This window comes from Microtus pennsylvanicus, chromosome 13 (assembly GCF_037038515.1).
Source record: "Microtus pennsylvanicus isolate mMicPen1 chromosome 13, mMicPen1.hap1, whole genome shotgun sequence".
In the NCBI taxonomy this organism is placed as follows: Eukaryota; Metazoa; Chordata; class Mammalia; order Rodentia; family Cricetidae; genus Microtus; species Microtus pennsylvanicus.
The window spans coordinates 37,792,082-37,812,479 of NC_134591.1; the positions used below are offsets into that span (position 1 = coordinate 37,792,082).

General features: G+C 45.1%; 1 protein-coding gene across 5 annotated transcripts in view; it reads left to right on the plus strand.

Annotated features, from left to right (window-relative positions):
* The window catches only part of Dnajc6 (DnaJ heat shock protein family (Hsp40) member C6), a 155,649-nt gene that overhangs the window by 43,598 nt on the left and 91,653 nt on the right, over nt 1-20,398 (plus strand). Inside the window, exon 1 of one of the 5 annotated variants that reach the window (XM_075945855.1) lies at nt 8,906-9,372. The exons of the other annotated variants lie outside the window; for them this stretch is intronic. Within the exon in view, the coding sequence (XP_075801970.1) occupies nt 9,186-9,372 (187 nt within the window). The 5' untranslated portion in view covers nt 8,906-9,185. Of the gene's footprint in view, nt 1-8,905; nt 9,373-20,398 lie in introns of those variants that run through there. 5 annotated transcript variants of the gene reach the window in all.

Consider the following 20,398-nt stretch of genomic DNA (forward strand, 5'->3'; position numbering starts at 1 on the left):
GAAGAACAGAGATAAGAAAGAAACACAGAGACACAGAATAGTGCTGGGAGGGCAGCCCAGTGACTCCTGAATCCTGAATACCTAATCCACCCCTGTTTATTTTCCATATACCTTATATACCCTAACCCAAAAAAGTGGGTTAACATGACCCAAAAATTAAATAGAACAATTACATGCTTCAATACCTGAGACATCAAGCCACTATTTCCAGAGTAGCATTCTGGTGTTTTAGGCAGGACATGCAGCGACAACACCTTAGACCAAATATCCTTTAAGTAGCCCCTCCCTGGTTCAAACCTGTCTTATCCCTGAAGGAGCAGGAATAGGCTTGAATTCTCTGACCTTTGGTCAACGTGGGGTGGATTCACCTGTACGGGCCATCTTAATATCCAAAACACCAAGTAATAACACCCTAGGTCAGACTTCTTGTCAATAACTTTGAAAGAGCAAGAGCAGGTTTAAGTTCTCTGACCTTCAGTCAAGTTGGAGCGGACCCACTTCTGTGGGCCCCCACAATATAAATCAAGACCCTGTCAGAAACAAAACCCAAACCGAAACAAAAGAGATAAATACTAGGAAGAGACGTTGGTAACTATGTCTTAAATAAGTGAGCTCATTGAGGAAATACAGGGTGGATTGTTCTGCAGGCTAAAGATAATCCCCAAATAATGTTTTGCCTTTTCATTCACTTAACATGTAACAGGCACCATGCAGGGCCTGGTAAAATGTGATGGTCTATATGTAACTGTCGGTTGCGTAACATACTTGCATGAGGCCTTGACAGTATCAGGCTAATACATAGTTAAGAATGTTATGAAAGTTCTAAAGCATTTTAACATATAAACACGTATGAAATCTTGAAGCATCTTAAGACTGACAGGCCATATTTGTGTCTGTAGCGTGCTTTCCTTCTGGATGCTGGGACTTCACATGTGTTCTTAGCTTTGATAAAATGCAACGTGTGGAAGGCTTCCTCTTAATTATGTGCTTTCATGCGTCTTTCAAGGTCTTTAAACTTTATTTGTCTGTGCCCGTGGGGTAGGGGTGAGTGAAGTCAGAGAGCGACTCAAATGGAAGTCTGTTCTTTCCTTCTTCCTTGTGGGTTCTGGGAACGGAACTCAGGTCATCAGGCTTGGTGGCAATCGTCGTCACAATGCCTGATTTCTCGCATCTGACTTGTCTCTCATCCTGTGAGAGGAGCAAGAGTGTGGCCGCGAGTCCATGCCAGGTCATAGAAAACTTGTATATATGCATGTTTGGACAACCCTCAAGCACAGGTTCCTTCAAATCAATGACTTTTCTCCATGTCTCTTTAATCTCTGATTTCAAATTTGTCGCCATGTTCCTGCATCTGTGTCCTATGTGCTGGAGAAACAGGCACGCACCACCAGGCCTGTCTTAAGCTTTACTTTTTATTTTTTTAAATATTTATTTATTTTGTATACTACATTCTGTCTCCATATATGCCTGCAGGCCAGAAGAGGGCACCAGATCTCATCACAGATGGCTGTGAGCCACCATGTGGTTGCTGGGAAATTGAACTCAGGACCTTTGGAAGAGCAGCCAGTGCTCTTAACCACTGAGCCATCTCTCCAGCCCTACTTTTTATTTTTAAAAATTTATTTATCTGAAATAAAGTTGTATAGCCCAGCTATGACCTTTCTATCCTGTCCCAGCCTTTTAAGTGCTGGCATTCTGAGTGAAGGCCACCATACCCCATTTAGGAGTTACTTTACAAAACAATAATCTTTATTTTAAGTAGTTTTAATTTATAATGGCCAAGAGAGCATGGGGTGGGCTAGAGTTTGCTTTTGATGAGAATAAAAGCATTTCCTTTCTAGTCATCTCCTTCCCCATTTGGGTTTTTGAGAGAGTTCCTCTCTATAGCCCAGACTGTCCTGGACCTGGCTTTGTAGAACACACCGGCCTCCAACTCAAATTTGCCTGCCTCTGTCTCCACAGCGCTGGGATCAAAGGCATGCACCATCACCATGTAGTTCTTCTAATGAATTTTGAATTGAACTAAAGGGTAACCAAGCATCAGTTTTTAGGTGTATGAGCCAAAGCATTCTTTGAACCAGTTGTTTATAAAGCAAGCGTGCGGATGGGGAAGCTGTATCAGTCAGAACATTTCAGGCTTCACTGAGCAGAGGCAGCCACATGGGCAGGAAAGCCAGGGCAATTCCTTTTTCACTGGTCACCCTGAGAAAGGAACGCCAGACAAGTGTGGTGACCCCACTGGCTTGAAGTATCACACTTATGGTGGAGTTGCCGCTGTAGCCTTGTGCAGTGGCCAAATGTGACCAGAAAATTTGACATTTGAGTCCTGATATCTGTGTGAACTCGGGTGAGAGACAGGAACCCCAAGTTCGCTTAAAAGTGAGCTGGCGTTTGCAGGGTTGTCTGGTGTGTGAGTGTTGAGCAAGGAAGGGAACCTAAAAATGAGAAATAACTAACGAGTTACCTTTATTAACACTAGATCTTGAGGGGAGCACAGGTTTCAGGATGAGTTGTCTTGGGGAAAAAAATGCCCTACTTGAAAAATTGATCTTGTCTTCCAGGAGACCCAGCACTTGGTCAGGCACCAAAAGCAGACATCTTCACTCCCAAGTAATGTTGGGGGAGGTTGCTTGTTTGTTTCCCGTCAGTCCAGCCCCCAGAAATAATCACACAGACACTATATTATTTGCAATACTGTTTGGCCAATAGCTTAAGCATATTTCTAGCTAACTCTTATATCTTAATTTAACTGATCTCCATTATTCTGTGTACCGCCACATGGCTGTGGCTTACTGGGTGAAGTCTGTCTGTCCAGCGGGGCTACATGGCCTCTCCTTAACTCTGCCTCCTTTCTCACAGCATTCAGTTTAGTTTTCCCCACCTAGCTCTACTCTACCCTATCAGGCCAAGCCAGTTTCTTTATTAACCAGTGTATTCACAGCATACAGAGAGGAATTCCACATCAAAGTGCTGTTATGTAGGGATTTCCTTAGATTAGTGAAACTATGGTGCCCTCACGGTTTTCCAGCACTCTGCCTGCTTGCTCTTGTGTGTTGTCGTATGTAACTCTTGGCAGCTGCTCTGAGTCACACCTGTGATTCTTTGATGACACCTTGATCTGCTGGGGCATAGCAAATGGGAACACTTGAATGATTGGAGTTCCCCCTCTAGACATTGCCTGGAGGAGGAGAGGGAAATGTCAAGTCAAGTTTTGAGAAGATAGGAAATTTGAGCCCAAGTGTCCCTGAAAATCTGAACCTTCGTTTTTACTGCCAGAAGGAGAATGAGTTGGGTCCACCTTGATGTTGAAGAGCAGAGAGGAAAGATTCCCAGCCTGGTCCCTTTTCTTCTTGGCTGTGGTTCTCTCAAAGATGTAGATTTTGTCATTGGTCTTGGTCCTTCGTGTGAGACTTTGACACTACAGGTCTCAGGTCCAAATGCCAGTGAGGACTGGCGGGAACTAGGACAGTAGGCTGGGGATGGTGGTGGGATGTGGCACTCAAACTAGATCCTGGGAGCCTTCTGAGAAGTCACGTAAACTGAAAGGTGTTCTTTTCTAAAGTCCAGACAAACCAAACGCGTCTAGGATACAGCTAGGACCTGCCCAGCTCAGTGCTTCATTTGTGTATGTTCATAGGTCAGATCCCATAAGTAGACAGCCTGCATATGACTCTGAGCTGTGCTGCCACGAAGTTTTAGTGCTGTTCATTGATTTACATTGGTCGCAGCAGAAAACCAAGGGGCTGGGTTTCAGAGACCCGTCTGTAAAACAGAAAGAGCACACCAGGAACGCGACCCCCATTTACCCTCCATTTTCTAAGAATTCTTTGCTATCCAGTTGTTCAGAAGAACCCAGATGTCACAATGTCACCGTTGTCAGAGTAGGAACACTGGCACTGCTCAGCAGTAGAGGTTGTGGTCATCAGAGGGACAGGCAGACATTTGCCATCAGAGCCTATGGTGAGGAGTGCATCTGTATCATTACTGAGTGTACAAACACACACACACACACACACCACCTTAAACACTATTTTAAGAGACATCATTTCCCACATTCCAAAAACTAATTTTTTAAAACTTATTTCCTCTTGGTGAAAATAATAGCATGAACCACTGTTTATTTTACAATTTACCACTAGGCCACAATATGAATAGTTTTTTTTTTAAAAGATAACATTGGACGTGGGCCAGGGATACGGCTCAGTGGTTAAAATAATTACCTGAATTTGTATCTCCATAACCCACACAAAATGCCCAGTGGGAAAGGCAGCTCCCTTGTGATCCCAGCCTCCATGGCAGAGACGGAGGATCCCCAGAACAACGCGGCTAGCAAAACTAGCTGTATTTGTGAGCTCTGGGTTTGGTTGAGGGACCCTGCATCAACCAATAGCATGGAAGAGTGAGCTGGGATGATTCCCGATGTCAGCCTTGCATCTCTGCATGTACACCCCACACATCTGTGCCCACATGTATGCAAACACACGCACAAGCACACCACACACAGAGATGCAAAAAGGAAGGTGATGGTACAGTATTTTTGCTTAGTCAGTAATTGGCTAATTTAGTAAGCATTTGCGCACTATTTTTTTTATTAGTTTGTTTGTTTCAGTGGTATTGGAGATTGAACCCAGGGCCTTATGCGTTTATTAACTGTTTGGGTGCGCTCTGACCGTTGTGGAACACAAGGAAAATATGGGCTTTCCTTCATAAATACTTCAAATATAATTGGAAAAAGAGGCATGCAAGCATGAAAAAACCCAAGGCCGAAAATCACTTTGCATTGTACAAAATGCTTTTTATATTATCATCTATCATAATGATAACAAATCTCTAAGGCGCGGCAGGTTTTAGCTTAATCTTAAAGATAGGAAATTATTTGCGTCTTTGAAAAAGTGATTTAATGAGACATAAAATGCAGTAATAGTTGGAAATAATAGCTATAAGTCATAATATTATAGTAGTAGTAGAAATAATAGGTAACGATAATAGTATTTGTTAAGCATTTCTATGTGGAAAGAATTTATTTAAGGGCTGGAGAAATGACTTACTGGTTAAGGGAGCTTGCTGATCTTCTAGGGGCCCCAAGTTTGGTTTTCAGCTCCATACTGGGAAGCTTAAACCCTACTCCAGCACCAAGGAACCTGTGGTTCTCTTCTGACCTCTGCACTCACATGGCATCTACACATATACCCACATTAAAAAAAAACTTTTAAAATCTATTTAACTCTCTTCAACCTAGTTATAATGGTAGTGTGTTCCTTTTCCATGGGAAAAGTAAAACAGATTAAGTGATTTGGCTAGAGCCTGGGTACCTCGAACTCATTGCTTAGAGGTTTGGTTCCAGAACCTCATTCTTCACCATTGTTCCCAGAAGTGAAAGAGTATTATGGCCATAGCTTATTTTCACTTGGTAACTTCACTGTCAAATGTGGGTAATTTTGCTGAGGAGAGAACTTTGGTTGGGAGTATGGGGGAAGAGAGAGGAGCATCTCTCAGTATGGACACTCGTCATGAGTGAGTAAGATCAACAGAAGAGTCACCCAAAGAGGGCAGCAAGTCCTTCGCATCTGTCCCCTGTATAAGATATTTTATTCTTGAGATAAAATAGGTTATGGAGCAAGCTGTTACTTTTTCATTAAATATTTATTTATTTATATCAAGGAATGCTATCACTGTGTAGCCCTACTTGGCCTGAAACTCACTATGTAGACCAGGTTGGCCTTACACTAACAGAGATCCACTTGCCTCTGCCTCCCAAATGTTGGAATTAAAGGTGTGTGCAATCACATTTGGCAATTGTATATCTATCTATCTATCTATCTATCTATCTATCTATCTATCTATCATCTATCTATCTATCTATCATCTATCTATCACACACCACACGTGTGTGTGGTGTTTGTGTAGGCCAGAAGTGGGCAGCATCTGATCTCCTGGAGTTGGAGTTATAGACTGTTGTTTTCTGCCCACCTGGATGCTGGGAAGGAAACTCCAGTGCTCTGAAAGAGTACCAAGTTCTCTTGAGCGTTAAGCTGTATGGCCAGCCTCTATATATCAGCCTTGATTTTGGGAACCAGCATTGTAGGTGCACATGTTCACCTTGACTTTGACCAGTATTACCTCCCTCTATGAAGTCCAGGTTCTCATCATTATTGTGTGTGTGTGCGCACGCGCACATGTGTGATCAGTAGTTGATTTTGATTTCCGCTGTGTTTTCTTAGCTGTGATCCACCCAATTTTTTGTTTTTGTTCAGACAGGGTTTCTCATTGGCATGGAGTCTCGGGTTTTCTCCTTTCTCCACTTCTCTGGTTCTGGGGTTATAAATTTGAATCACCACATCTGAATGCCTAACTCCCTCCCCACCCCACTCTGGAGCTAGGTCTCAAATGTAGGTGGTCATGCTCAGGAGGAAGTCCTTTATCAGTGGAAGCATCTCTCCATCCACCCACCCCTCACCAAGTTCTCACTAGCAGCACAGGTAACTTTCTAGCCAGTCCTTTCAGCTGTGCTCATGGGAGGAACTCAGATAGCAAAAGCACAGGAGAGAACCATTCGTGAAGACGGAACTGCATATGACAACAGGAAGTGTTTATGTGCTTAGCATATATACGCTTGGTGTAGAAATGCTAGATGCTATTTAACTATCTCTTCTGCTACATCATGTTAGTTGTATCCTGCACACTTGGTAGCACAGAGCAGAAAGATCTCCATGGTGGAAGTGAGCTCTTTAGGAATCTGTTAGGGTTAAGCTGGTGCCTATTCCAAATTAGTCTCCAACGTTCAGACTTCAGGCTGCTGCCAATTAATCTAGATAGTGTGGTCCTACTGTGTTCATTGTGTTCCAGTTTTGTAGAAATATTAATAGTTATTCTGATTGATTTGGTCTGTGTTAATTACAAAGCTAAAAAAAATAGCACTATCTGGCTCAGAGTGTAGCTTCATGGTACATCCTTTGCTTTCCATATTTGAGATTCTGGGTTCCATTCCAGAAAAGAAAAAAAAAGATACTGTCTAGCCATTCATGTCTTTCTTTAAAATTTCAAACTTGGGAGATAGATACCCAAAAATACAAAGGCATATGTCTCAGTTTTCTTTCACCAGTGTGTTTGCGATTCTGAAGCATAGCAAAAATAACCCAAAGTGCTCCTTTGGAAAATAATAGTATTCACTCTCAGAAACGGCCATCTCTGAGTTCTCTAAATTTAGTGACTATAAAGCCAGCGTCTGCCAACACACACGATGGACACGAGATTTCTCTGCTCCCTGCAGGTCAGTAATGAATTGAGAAAGTGCAGGATGAGATTATTAAATGCCATCGAGAACTACTTTGTTACTAGAGTTTAAAAGTTATTGCTTCAGTGAAGTAACCAAAATAGCTCAAGCTTACAGACTTGCAAGTTTGAAAGTAAAACATTCGTGTTGAAACGCATTTTTTTTTCCAGCTTTTCCTGCCACCATTCAAAGTTGTTATAAGCAAGCATTAACTATGGATGGATACAGTTTCTGGTCATACTCCACCTCAGCAGAAGGGACACACTGGACAGGGAGTGGAGAAGGGATGAAGAGATCTAGCATTCAGCTTCCCGGACCTTCCCTGACTCCTCTACCCACAGGATGTGTGGCTGTGTATCTTTAGTCAAGAGTTGCCTGTCAAGCCAGTTAATTTATTGTGTTTGGGCCTATGAGAAGTGGGCATGTCCAGGGACTTCAGGTATCAGAGGGTCTGGATGGAAGACTCTGAGTTGCTGTTGTTTGATTTTTGTGTACAGACGTGATCAAAATAGTAGCAGCAAGAGAAACCTACGTAAACCAAGAAAACGAGTCAAGCTGGCTTTGAGCCCATGCCACAACACATTGCACACACGCGCACTTTTTTTTCTTGTATCACAGGAAACTGTCAGAGTGATTTTTAAAAGGATTTCATTTCACTTTATCCAAGTACCAGGAGAGAAAAATAATACTCGTAAGTCAACATTTTTATCTAGACTTTCACCTGAGCTGAGGCGGGAGTCCTCTGAAATACTATCAGGTGAAAACAAACAGTGGGGGATTGTATCTTGAGACTGAACAGAGTTCCTATCTAGATCCTGGAGATCCGAAACTCCCATGATGCTGGGGGCCACTTGAAGAATACAAAAACCACAGGTGGATTTATATAGCCTTGCAGAGCCTTCCTCCACCTTAATTAACTTTGTGTCAGATCCCTGCTGACAATGCCATTTCCCCCCTTGTCTACAACTATGAAAAAAAAAAAAACAAGGGGAGAGGCTACGGGGTGGAAAGGAAATCTGGTATATTTCCCTTCCCAGAAATCCCTCAAGTCTGCTGAGTCTTTTCTCTCCCTCCGTTCCAAGTTAAAGAGTAACAGACCTAGAAGCGCCCATGACTTAACACCACCCTTCCCGACTATCCCCTCAACAAATAGTTGCTGGACAGATCTGGCCCTAGCTTCTTGCCTCATTCACAGCTAGCTCTCTCATGTTCTCAGCCCATCCCGTGCCAGGAACGTGCAGAGAGGCCGCTCTGCTCTGAGTACACAAATGGTCTGCCATCAACACGATTCTCTCCCCCCTCCTACTGGAGTTACCAGCCAGTCTACCAGGTTGATCACCATCCAGGCGGTTTTCCCTTGCCGAATCCTCCAACAAAGACAAGCTGAGTTACATGAAATGGGCGTTCCTGGCTCTCCCCAACAGTGCCCAGTCTCCAAGGCTCACCAGGCCTGAGACACCTTCCCTCCCCCCCCCCTTTATTTTTCTGAAGCAAGCGCGCGCGCTGACACACCCCTCCCTCCGCGTTGTCGCGGTCCCCTCCCCATCCAGCCCCGCCCCGTTTTCCGCTTTCAGTCTCCCTCCCTTCGACTCTCCCCTCCTTTACTCGCTTCTGTTTATTCCCTCCCCCTCCAGCCACTCCGGGAGCTGCCCCGCCGCTGCCTGGCTACACCTACACTTCCTCGGGCGCTGTCCAGCCTACGGGTGGCCCAGCCGGCTACGCACGCAGTGCCCGGGGCGGCGGCTGCAGAGCCCTTCCCGGTGGCCGCTCCCTCCTTCCCCTCCTCTTCGCGTCATGTCGGGCACTTGACTATTATTATTATTTTTGCATCCCTCTCTGTCCCGCCTTCCCTTCCCCTTTTCCTTTCCCAGGTTGATTATTTTTTTCTTTCCCCTCTTCTCCGGACTTGCCCATGAGCCTCCTCGGGAGCTACCGGAAAAAGACCAGCAGCGATGGTTATGAATCTTTGCAGCTGGTGGACAGTCACGGGGACTCCAGTACGCGGGGCGCGGCGGCTGGCACGCAGAGGGTGACAGCGGGTGCGACGCGCAGTCCCGCCCGGCATCCTCCACACCGCGCCAGCACCACGGACAGCTCAGGTAGCAGCCCGGGTGGCGCAGTCCTCCGGCCCCGCGTGGGTCCCCGGCCCAGGCTGGGAGAGGCTGGGTTGTAGGCCACGCCATCTAATACCACAGGGTGTAACGTCTCTAATTTCTTTGGTCCAGGGAGCTAAGAAACGTTAGATCCGTCTGGAGGCTCGGTGACATTAGCAAGCACCTCTTAATCTCCCTAGGCTGCTGAATACACCGGCTGGGGGCGGGGAGACCAGGGGAGGGGAGGGAGCCAGGGGAGGGTTGCTCCGTGCGGCAAGCAAGCCGCCTGCTTTCTCCGCCCAGCTGCAGGGGCCGAGGTGAAGGAGAGGAGCCTGCCTGGAGCTTTCGCAGCTTGCAGACCACGTTTATTCCAGCTGTTCTCTTGATGCTGCTGTTATTTCTAATTATGTAAAGCTCTGCTACCTCTAAACGATCTGCTAGGGTTAATGGTTTCTTTTGCCCACGGAAGGCTTTACCTGGGATCAAGAGTCCTGTTAAACAACATAGCTCTTATGCTTTGAAAATGCAATGTGTTTACTCTGTTGGCTTTGATCCTCTGGCGTGCTAATAGTTTCTAAGGCTTCTCAGACAAGGGCAAGAAAAGGCTTCTAAACTTTGTTATCTGTGTTTGCAAGTCTCACAAAGTGTTGTGATGAGTTAGAGACCCCTTAGACACGGTGAGAGTTAGCGATGTGTGTATCAAAACAGTCATCCAGGAATCCCTGCTGGCCAAAAACTTGTGGAAGAGCGGTTTGTTTACTTTTCCAGGATGGGAACCACAGGGGACTGGATCTATCTTTATGACTTTTGTACTGGGCAACTGAGGCTGGTGGGAGCCACACTGTGATGAAACCAAGTTGGATTCTATTTCTTCACTTTCCAAAGAATTGCTTGTGGATTTTAATTGTGTAGTGTCTCTCCGGGGGCTGTCATCTCCCACTTCCCTCATCCCGAAAGTGACATGAAATGCTCTCCACACACAGATGGTCAGCCATGCTGGAGAAAAGGGAGTTGACTATAAGCCCTGGGCTAAACTGAAGAGGGTGCTGTGGGAGGTCCTCTCAGACTTACATACGGCTGTCATTGTTCCTAGTGGAGGCTGTTTTCCGGGTTTGGGAGTGATGCTGTGTTTGGTGATTGGAGCTACATGGAAGTTATTCATCTTTTGACTGGACGCGGCCCTCCTTCAATCATTAACAGATTCTTGCACTCAGACCTATAGTCATTTTGGGGAAATAATTGAAACGAGCACATTTCCAAACGAGTGCGGAGAAGCCTCACTTCAGGGACAGGAAAAATGAGTTCATGCATTTTCTTTCTCTTTTTTTCATAACAAGCATTGTAGGAGTGGGATTTTGCTTTTTAAAGTACATTACATTATAGGGAAAACCATAGTCTTTTTTTTAATAGAAAAAAATATATATTTCCTGGGTCCTGTGGTATCCAAAGACAAGCTTAAACTTTGTGGGAGAATTCAGTTGAGAATGCAGTCTGTTGGGCCTCTGGTGGGTTGTCATCTGATAGGGACAGCCATTCTCACAGAAGGCCTAGTTAGGTCCTGGACCCTTGAGGACTGGCGTTTTCTCCCCCATTAAATGAGGTTTTTTCAGGAGGTGGTAAGAACAATGAATTGCCTTGTTAAAGTGTGGAGGTGGGAAGGGAGGTACAGCTATCTCTAAAGTGCTGTTGCCAGGAGTTGACTCTTCAACTTCATCAAACTAGTGCTGTTTCAAAAGCCCTATCCCTCCTTGCAGCTCCCTGCCCCCATGCCATCCCTGTCTGTTCCCTCCTGCATCTGCTTAGGGGAAGGCTGTGGCTCGGCTGCAGCAGGCTGGTACAACTGACGACTTGATGCATATTTTCAATTGGGAACATAGTTTAGGGCGATAATGTTTGGTTTGGATGAGGGATGAGATCCCGAGAACCGTATTGGTTTCCTCGTGCAACTGTATGTCTTGCCTAATTAGAGTCTTTCTTCTGAGAGATTCAAAGTGTGGCCCGTGCTGTGTGAACATATCCACTTGTAAGGATATTTAATTAAACTCGTAGATCATTTCTAATGTGATAGTCATCTGCCCATTTATCCAGCTGACTGTGTGTGATGTGGTGGACTGGATAGGAGGTTCATGGGGCTTTGTTCGAGCAGGCATGGTTTTGGATTGAAAAATATGTGTCCATCGCTGCAGCAAAAGGGAAGCTTAAGTGCCCTACACATGCGTGACAGTTTATATAGAGCTCTTGGACTTAGCTCAGTCTCTAGAATGCTATGAAAGAGCAAGGTAGCAGCCTGCACCTGTGTGCTCTGAGACTGGGGGATGGAGCCTCAGGACCCTTGTTATCAGTTGGAAACCCTAGGGTGTTAAGCCCAGTCCTCAACTTGCAAAAGGAGGCATTCCTAGCATGGAGCTTTAGCAGAGGCTCAAAGCAATGTGAGACTGAAGTTGTAAATTTCCCTTACTCTGCTGTCTCTCTGTCCCCCCTCCCCCCCATTTTGGCCTGAGGAGGAAGAGGTTGACCTTGACCTTGTTAGAGACGTGTCTAGTGAAAAAGGAGTGACCTAGGGATAGCCAGACTCCGGTCTTCTTTTTTCTGTCCTGCAGTTAATTGCATTTACTTAATTTTTTTGTGTATGAATGAATATGTGTATATGTGTATGTGTGTGCATGCATGTGTGTGAGCATGTGTGTGTATGTGTGTGTGTGTCCATGCGCTCCATATGTGGATGTCAGAAGACAGCTCTCAAGAGTCAGTTCTTTCCTTCTACCATGTGGGTTCCAGGGATCAAGTTCAGGTCCTGAGACTTTGTAGCAAGCGTCTTTACCTCCTGCCCTGTCTCGCTGGTCCTGTTTAGTTTGGAGATAGGGCCTCCATATATAGCCATGGCTGGTCTAGAAGTCACTGTGTAGACTAGACTGACCTGGGCCTTGCAGTGATCCTCTGGCCTCGGCCTCAGTGTTGAGCTTCCAAGCGTGTGGCATCACACAGGCTCAGTCCTCTGTCCTCATGGGCTGAGTTTTCCTTCCTTGAATTAAAATGACTTTACATGTAGGCACTGTGTCCGCCGATTGTTGAAATCAAACCATCTTATCAAAGTAGGTTTCCCATCGGATTTCAAAGGAAAGAAGGACAGCTGTTCCGAGGACGGTAATAACTTTCTAACGGAACAGTTTTCAGAGTGTTGAGTCCAGAGCTGTTTCCTAGCCAGATGTGTCTTACAGAACTCTGCTTTGGCTGGCGGGTGGGGACTTTCACCTCATTCAGATTATTGCCTAGAAAGGGCTGACATTCAAGAGTCATCCCGTCACGTCCGAAGTACTGGGCTATACCAGCACACTTCTTATTTCTCTTGTGTATAGTCTGCCTTCCAGGGAGGGTAGAATTCAGGAAGTACACAAAAGCTCAGACTCCTTAGATCTAAGGCTAACTTGCCAAGTTTATACAGACAGGCCATTTGAAATCTGGGGTATCTTTAATGAAATTGAAAGGAATAAGGATAATAAGCTTTATGACTTGAATATGAAACGTTTCTCATAGACTCATGTGCTTGACATTTGTGTGGGAGCGTGGGGGGCAACTTCAGGAGGCACAGTCTGGGGGAAGTGGATCACCAAGGTGCCTGTCGTGTTCCTGCCTTTGGTGTCTCACCTGGGTCAATCCTCTCCCCCTCTCTGCTTCCTGATTGCCACGGGGAAGGGGCTCTATTCTACCACACCCTCCCTGCCAGGACAGGCTGAAAGCTCTGAGCTCATGAGCCCAGATGAACTTTTTGTCCTTTGAAGTAGTTTCTAGCAGACCTTTGGTGACAGTGACACAGAATGATTGCCCCAGGAAAAATGATAAAATCATTTTTAAACTGAGTATGAGAATGTGTTTGGAAATAAGAACTATCTTTGGTAAATACGATGTTAAGAGTATTTAGTATTCTTATCTTGAACTGTGTTTTAGTGGCATGAGACATTGATTTGGGTAACTTTCTGTTTCACAGAAATAAATGTACATGGAACAACCCTTTCCTGTTGAATTCCATTTAGAGATTTTATAGTTTGGAGGCAAATTTCACCTCTGTAACTTATTTAGTTTGTGGCTAAGTACGCACTAGTTATGGGGTTGGTAATGACCAAAATATATTCAGATTTCCAGTGCTGAGGATGCCTGACCTCGTGAACTTGGAAGGAGAATCCTAGGAATTAGACTGTGGATGTGATCTGACTGTGACATCTTCCACTCAGTTGATTGCTGTGGTTGATGGTCCCATCTGACTGGCTAGACGGGCGCCCCCATCCTCCTTCACCTCTCCATGTACATCCTTCTCCAAGTGACATGCTCAGTCAAAGAGGGTGGCTTTCCCTGATAGAGGAGGACCTGTCTTCCGTCAGGGCCAAAGATGTGTAAGTAAGAGCATGCTTCTGGTGGAACCCCAAACAGGTTCTCAAGGACCTAGACTTTCCGACCATAGCCCTGTAGCCCCAATGAAAGCTCCCTACCTTCAGAGGCAGTGTCTTTTCTGTGTTGGGGGCAAAAGTAACCTCTCTGTTCTTTAGCTCCAAACACATTCAATCCTTCTTTAGCATGGTGACTTTGGACGGTCTGAGAGCAGAGACTTCTCTCGGCCAGGTCTCTTCTGGGCCAAACTACTTTCTCCACCTTTATATTTTCCATTTGATTTCTGGTCATTTTTCATGTTATTATTCTAAGATTGGAGAATAATTCACAGTTCTGATCTTCCGCAACTGGGTTTTTCATCAGTTTTTATTATAAAAGGTTCTGACGTTCTTGGTCAAGCAAAGAATTAAAGAATACAGAGAGGAAGAAAATGGAATGGAAAATAGCCTGTCCTCTCCGGTGCCTTTGGCTCTCATCTCAGAGATAACCCCTATGGAATGTTTCTGGGGGTGTCTAGCGAGGTAGCTCAGGGGGTGAGAGTTCTTGCCACACCAGCCTGATTGATGAGCTGAGTTTAATCCCCAGGGCCCAGGTAAAGAGACCAGATTTGGTAGCACGCATCTGTAAATACAGCATCTGGGACGCAGGCCAGGTAGCCTGGAGTATGCAATATGGCAGATCAAGGTGGAAAGAGAGACCCAAATCCTCAAGGTTGTCTTATGACCTCCACATACATGCTATGGCACACATATTCCTGTACTCACACACACACACATGCACACGTACACACACACACACACACACAGTTAAAATTAGAGGTTTCTGAAGGGACATTCAACATATAACGTATGTTTGCATAAAATATATACTATGCACCCATTTATGCATAATATTAAAATTGTAATAAATGCGAATTCACATTTTATTCCAGTTACATGTGTTTTCAATAATGCTTAATAATAAAATGGGTATGATCCCTGCAAGTGTCATGCTAAAGACTGTCCATGTGGTATTTCTTAATCTTCATAAGAATTATGTAAGGGAGAAAAGACAATAAACGCTGCCAAGAATGGAGAAAGAGGAAGCCTTTATAACCACCTGGCAGGGATGAAAACTGGAGTCGTTCCTATGGACATCAGTATGGAGTTTCCTCAGAAACCTAACAGCAAAACTACCACGTGACCCAGATATGTCACTCCTGGGTGTAGACTATCCGTCAGCCGGTCCCAGCGATGTTTGCACAGCCATGTTATGGCTGCACTCGTCTCGTGTGGCTGTGCACGGATGTGTGCACGTGGGCACATGTACTGTACATGTGTGCATGTTTATGTTGTGGCCAGAGAACAACCTCGGATGCCATTCCTCAGATGTCTCCCACCTTTTGCAGCAGGGTCTCTCACTGCCCTGGGTCTTGACTAAGTTCCAGGGAACTATCTGGGGGCGGTAAGGGAACTAGCAAGACAGGAAGAGGAGTCTTGGGGGCAGGACGGTGGCGAGGGGAATAAGAATAAGGTATAATATGTAGGTATGAAAATGTCACAGTGAAATTTATTTCTGTGTTTGCTGATCAAACAACTAATAAGAACTTAGTCAAACTCCAGGACAGTGAGTGACATTAGCCACCTTGCCATTGCATGTGCCGCTCAGCCCAGCTTTTTTAAAAAAGGGGGTTGTGGGGATTTGAATTCAAGTCCTTATGCTTGTAAAGCAAGCACTTTACTATAGACACACACACACATATATGTATAGATATGTATGTATATATAACATCACACATCACACACAAATATATGCAAAATACAATATTATTTAGTTGTAAAGAAGAATAAAGTTGTCAGTTTTACAGGGAGATTTTATTACAGCTTAATGGATGGAACTGAAGATCATTTTGTTAAGCAAAAAAGAGTCCGATCCAGGCAAATCTTGCATGTTTTTCTTCCATAACTGCAGGACGTGGAAGGACAAGGTGGACTATGATGGGAAAGAAAGGCGTCAGGAATGCCTGATGGGGTAATAAGAACATGATGGCGGCTACATCTGTGGAGCCAGTGAGGGGACTGTGTGGGGCAGGGAATAAGAACAAAGTATAGAATGCATGTATGGAAATGTCACAGAGAAAGCCATTTCTTTGTATGCTGATAAAATAGCTAGTGGAAAAAAAATGCATAAAAAAAAACTGCTTAGGCTCTAAAGCTACAGAGAAACCCTGTCTCGAAAAACCAAAATAAATAAATAAAATAAAAAAGCTTAACGTAGACTACAATAGTTACCTCCTTTTCCTGCATTTGAAGTAGCGAGGTGCAGAGAGGTCAAACTACTTGTCTCTGGCTACACAGGCTTCACTTATTCTTTTAGAGAGAAGAACACTGTAGAGGAAGGCCCTTCAAATTGCAAAGGAAGGCTTGCGGTGGATTCTCTTTGTCTGCCTCTTTCTCTGAGGCAAGGTGGAATACGAGTGACTGAAGGAACCGGAGTGAATGTGGCTGTTTCTCATTTTGAATCTCCTCCAACGTGACAGACATGTCGTCCTTATTTATACATAACATAAAGAATTCCTAAAAATGCAGCAGCTAGGGCGCCAGAGACGGAGCAGTGTGGAATAAGGCTGGTTAAGCATTGAGACGGTACTTTGGGAACAGTGTAATTGGTGCGAGTTCCTAAAATTTATGGAATAACATCTTGCCAAGGAAAATGGATCCCTAGTGCTCTCAGGATGAAGGCCAGGATCTTCTGAACTGACTCCAGCAGCCCAGTGTGAGGCCTCTGAACACCGGCCCAGCAGCAGCTGCTGTTGTTCTAGACCAGAGGATGCCTCCCTCCTCTTCTGTGCTTTTGCAAACATCTTCCCCCTCAGCTTGGAGCATCTTAGTCCGAAGCCACCTGGATGCTCTTTTTCGGCATCACTGCTACTCTCTGGGTGCTCCTCACCCTGGGGCTGCCTGTGGTGGTAATGGTCGTGTCTCCTCATCAGCCTGGCTCTCGTCTTACTGAGCTGGGGTATACTGCCTGTTGGGCTGTAGATTAAAGTTCCGAGCGAGGCTTAGTCTTAGCCACCTCTGTGTTCTTTTCACTGCTTGGCATTTATTAGCAGCCTGACAAATACTTGTTGAATAAAAGAAAGCATGAACAGATTCTGAATTTTTTAAAAGGGCATTTATAATGGAAAGTGCCCAGCCAAACCTAAAAATAAGTATATGGCTAGATTTGATCAGAAATGAGGCCAGGCTTAAATGAAACTGTGGCAGAAAGCTCAATCAATTCAATAATGAACATTTTTTATGTGCAAGCGTTCCAGAGAGGGAAGATAGCTAAGATGCACCCTGACTCTCAAGAGCCCCTTAACGCAGAAAGGGAAGTAAATAGTTTATCTGAATATAGTTGATATATCATTTGTATTTTAATAAATAAAGGTTGCCTGAAAATCGAGGGCAAAGCAGCCATACTAGTCAGCCATACAGGCCAGGGAGTGGTGGTACACATCTTTAATCTCAGGATTTGGGAGACAGAGTCAGATGGATCTCTGTTAGTTCAAGGCCACTCTGGGCTACACAGAATTGAATCTGACAGAAAGAGAAACAGAGTTCACATAAAGGTGATCCAAGCACTTGGGGATCCTTTAATCCCAGCACTAGAGAGATGGAGACAGGAGCGATATGGCTGGACCGAGAGAGGGATATAAGGGCGAAGAGTCAGGAACTCAGTGGAGTGTGGGGTGTAGAGTCTTTAGGATTCATGGAGAAAGGATCTCACCCATTTTAGTTCTGAGGTAGATTTAAGAGCCAGTGTCTGGCTGCTTTGCCTTTTCTGATATTCAGGTTGAACCTCAATATCTGTTTCTGGGTTTTTATTATTTTTGCTACATCTGAAGACTGTTTTCTTGGCCAAAAAAATTACAAATTGCAGCCTATTGTTTGACTTAACATAAAGGTCATGTTTTGTTTTGTCTTTTTGAGACAGGACTTCTCTGTAGCTTTGGAGCCTGTCCTGGAACTCGCTCTGTAGACCAGGCTGGACTCACAGAGATCCACCTGTTTCTGTCTCCCCAGAGCTGGGATTAAAGGCATGTGTCACCACCTCCTGGCAAGTAACCTTTTCTTTTTAACAGAAAAATAGCAAATCAAAATACCCTCCCTCTCTCCTACCCTCTCTCCATCCCCTGTTCCTACTTCCTCCCTCCCTCTCTGCCCCCTCCCTTTTAACTTTCTTTCATAACCAGAGGACTTTTATCCACAGATTGGAATATGTCTTAGCCATTAGCACAGACTTTACGCCTTGGCCATTTTCACGTTTCCTGTTAGAAGTTCTGCATATCCCTGTTGGCCATCAAAATGAGATGCGACTTACTGTTTTACAGTCTGCATCACCTCTATAGGTGCTCTTCTATCCTTCCTTCCTTTCTTCTTTCCTTCTTTCCTTCTTTCCTTCTTTCCTTCTTTCCTTCCTTCCTTCCTTCCTTCCTTCCTTCCTTCCTTCTTTCCTTCTTTTTTTTTTCTTGAGAAAAACTGTGACTTTGAAGTAAATGAAAGAATCCTGGAGATAAGATCATGCCTTTCTTTGCTGTGGGATTTTTAAGTTAGGTAGAAACTGAATGCCCATTGTTTTCTAAGAAACCCCTCTTCCTGAGTCTTCCTGGAGAGTTTGATGGGGAAACTCAGTCTCTGTGGAGTACAAACTTCAAGGTCTAAGGAATTAGGAGAGTTCATAACTTGTGTCACGGGATCTGGCACATTCGCCCGCCTCTAATTGCTCTATATCAAGGCTGTAATCTAGATATAATTTTAAAAACCATGAGAGATAGAAACTAAATGAAAATTCAACCGTATGTAGTGCTAACGATACGAAGGCCACTGCCAAGGACATAACCAGACTGCTTATGGCCAGGGCGGAGTAGGGTTGCACATGTAGAGACTGACTTTTGGTGCTTCACAGGGTAGAGCATCTGGGAGATGACAGGAGTGCTTGGCACAGATGGCACCGCCTCCCGACTTTACATAAGAATTGGGAGGGGAATATGTGGTAGAGTCATAGACTTGCCCGAGAAATGCCGAAGAAAGACGCACTGTTTAATGAAAGGGCTAGCCAGGGCCGCAGCTGAAGGTGACAGCCGAAGCAGACATCAGTGGGTGAAGAAGGCAAGGAACACCCACACCAGAAGCTACCCTGTCTCCTGCCACCAGGCCAGCTGGAGTTGCTGCCTTCCCTGAGCCCTCACAACTCCCCGTCAACCTGGTTATGAGTATCTGTTCTCCTGTGCTACGACTTTAGGTCCTGCCTCTTTTTCCTAGGCCAGCTGGCACTGCCCTGGCTTGGGAGTTCAGCCCTCATCTAACCTGCTCCTTGACAGGTCTTTCACCTTTCAGCGCACCTCTGCTCACCCTACCCACTAACTGAGAATCCCTGGGCTTGGGACTCATAGGCAGAGATGCCAGAGTTGAGTTTTGTGGCATTGGCTGAAGCCGGGCAGGTGCAGGGTGGCTGCCTGTCCCTTGTTTGTTCTCACTTGGTGAGCACGGGGCTCTGCTTCTTGCCTGGTGATGGAGTCACAGCAAGAAAGGTCAAACACCAGAAAAACGTGGAAGATGGTAATTGGGGAATAAGGATGCTTGATCTCCGTGGAAACAGACCCTGGTCTTAGAGATTGTCAAGGACTGCCTGTACCTATCAGTATTTGGCTACTAAAGCTTTGTAGCAAAATCTTAGTCGGGCAGTTGTTCTTATTTCTCTTTCCTTGAATTCTTCTTTCTGTCTCTCCATATTCTACAGCCCTTCACTCTCCTTTTTTTCCTTCCTCCGTCTCCATCCTCCTCTATCTTTGACTTCTTCATCCCTCTCCCCTGCATCTCTACTCCTCTTCTGCTTCCTTCTCTCCTCTCCTCCCCTTCTCTTATCTGTGTCTCCTCCCTTCCTCTGAGTGAAGGGTACTTACTGCATGGGATGGGGTATGAATGGCTGCAGTCATGGTGTGTGTGTGTGTGTGTGTGTGTGTGTGTGTGTGTGTGTGTGTGAGAGAGAGAGAGAGAGAGAGAGAGAGACAGACAGACAGACAGACAGACAGACAGACAGACAGACAGACTTAGCTCCCAGCCTGCTGCTTGGGGCCTGATAAGTGTGAATGTGAGCATTTCTTTCTAATCTGGGGAACTCCATCTAGCCTCCCTACCATTTCCCTTGCTTCCATTAGTAAAATGTTCCACACTACGACCTGGGGAGGAACAATTTCATAAGTGTCCCAGAGGCTGGTGTGTTGAATCAAAGGAAGGGGAAAAAATGTACTTACTCATTCCAAGAAGGCGTGCAAGAGCACAGCTGCCCACTTTCCCTTTCTTTCCCTTTCCTCATCTCTGCAAGAAAACAAACCTTTGTCTTCCCTTCCCTCATGGCCGAGGCCTGGATTTTCTGGATCTTCAAGTCTCTTAAACTTCAGATTTGTGGATGCCATGGTATGGGTGTGTGTGTGTGTGTGTGTGTGTGTGTGTGTGTGTGTGTGTTAGTGGTGTTTACACAGGAAGGGATACACCAGTGTGTTCTGAGTCAGAAACTCCAAATTTAAGTTCCCCCTTTGCCGTTTACAAGCAATCCCCTTGGACAGTTCATTCACTGGAGGAATCTCATACTGACCTGTGCATCACTGGTGAGGTGAATGTGCGAA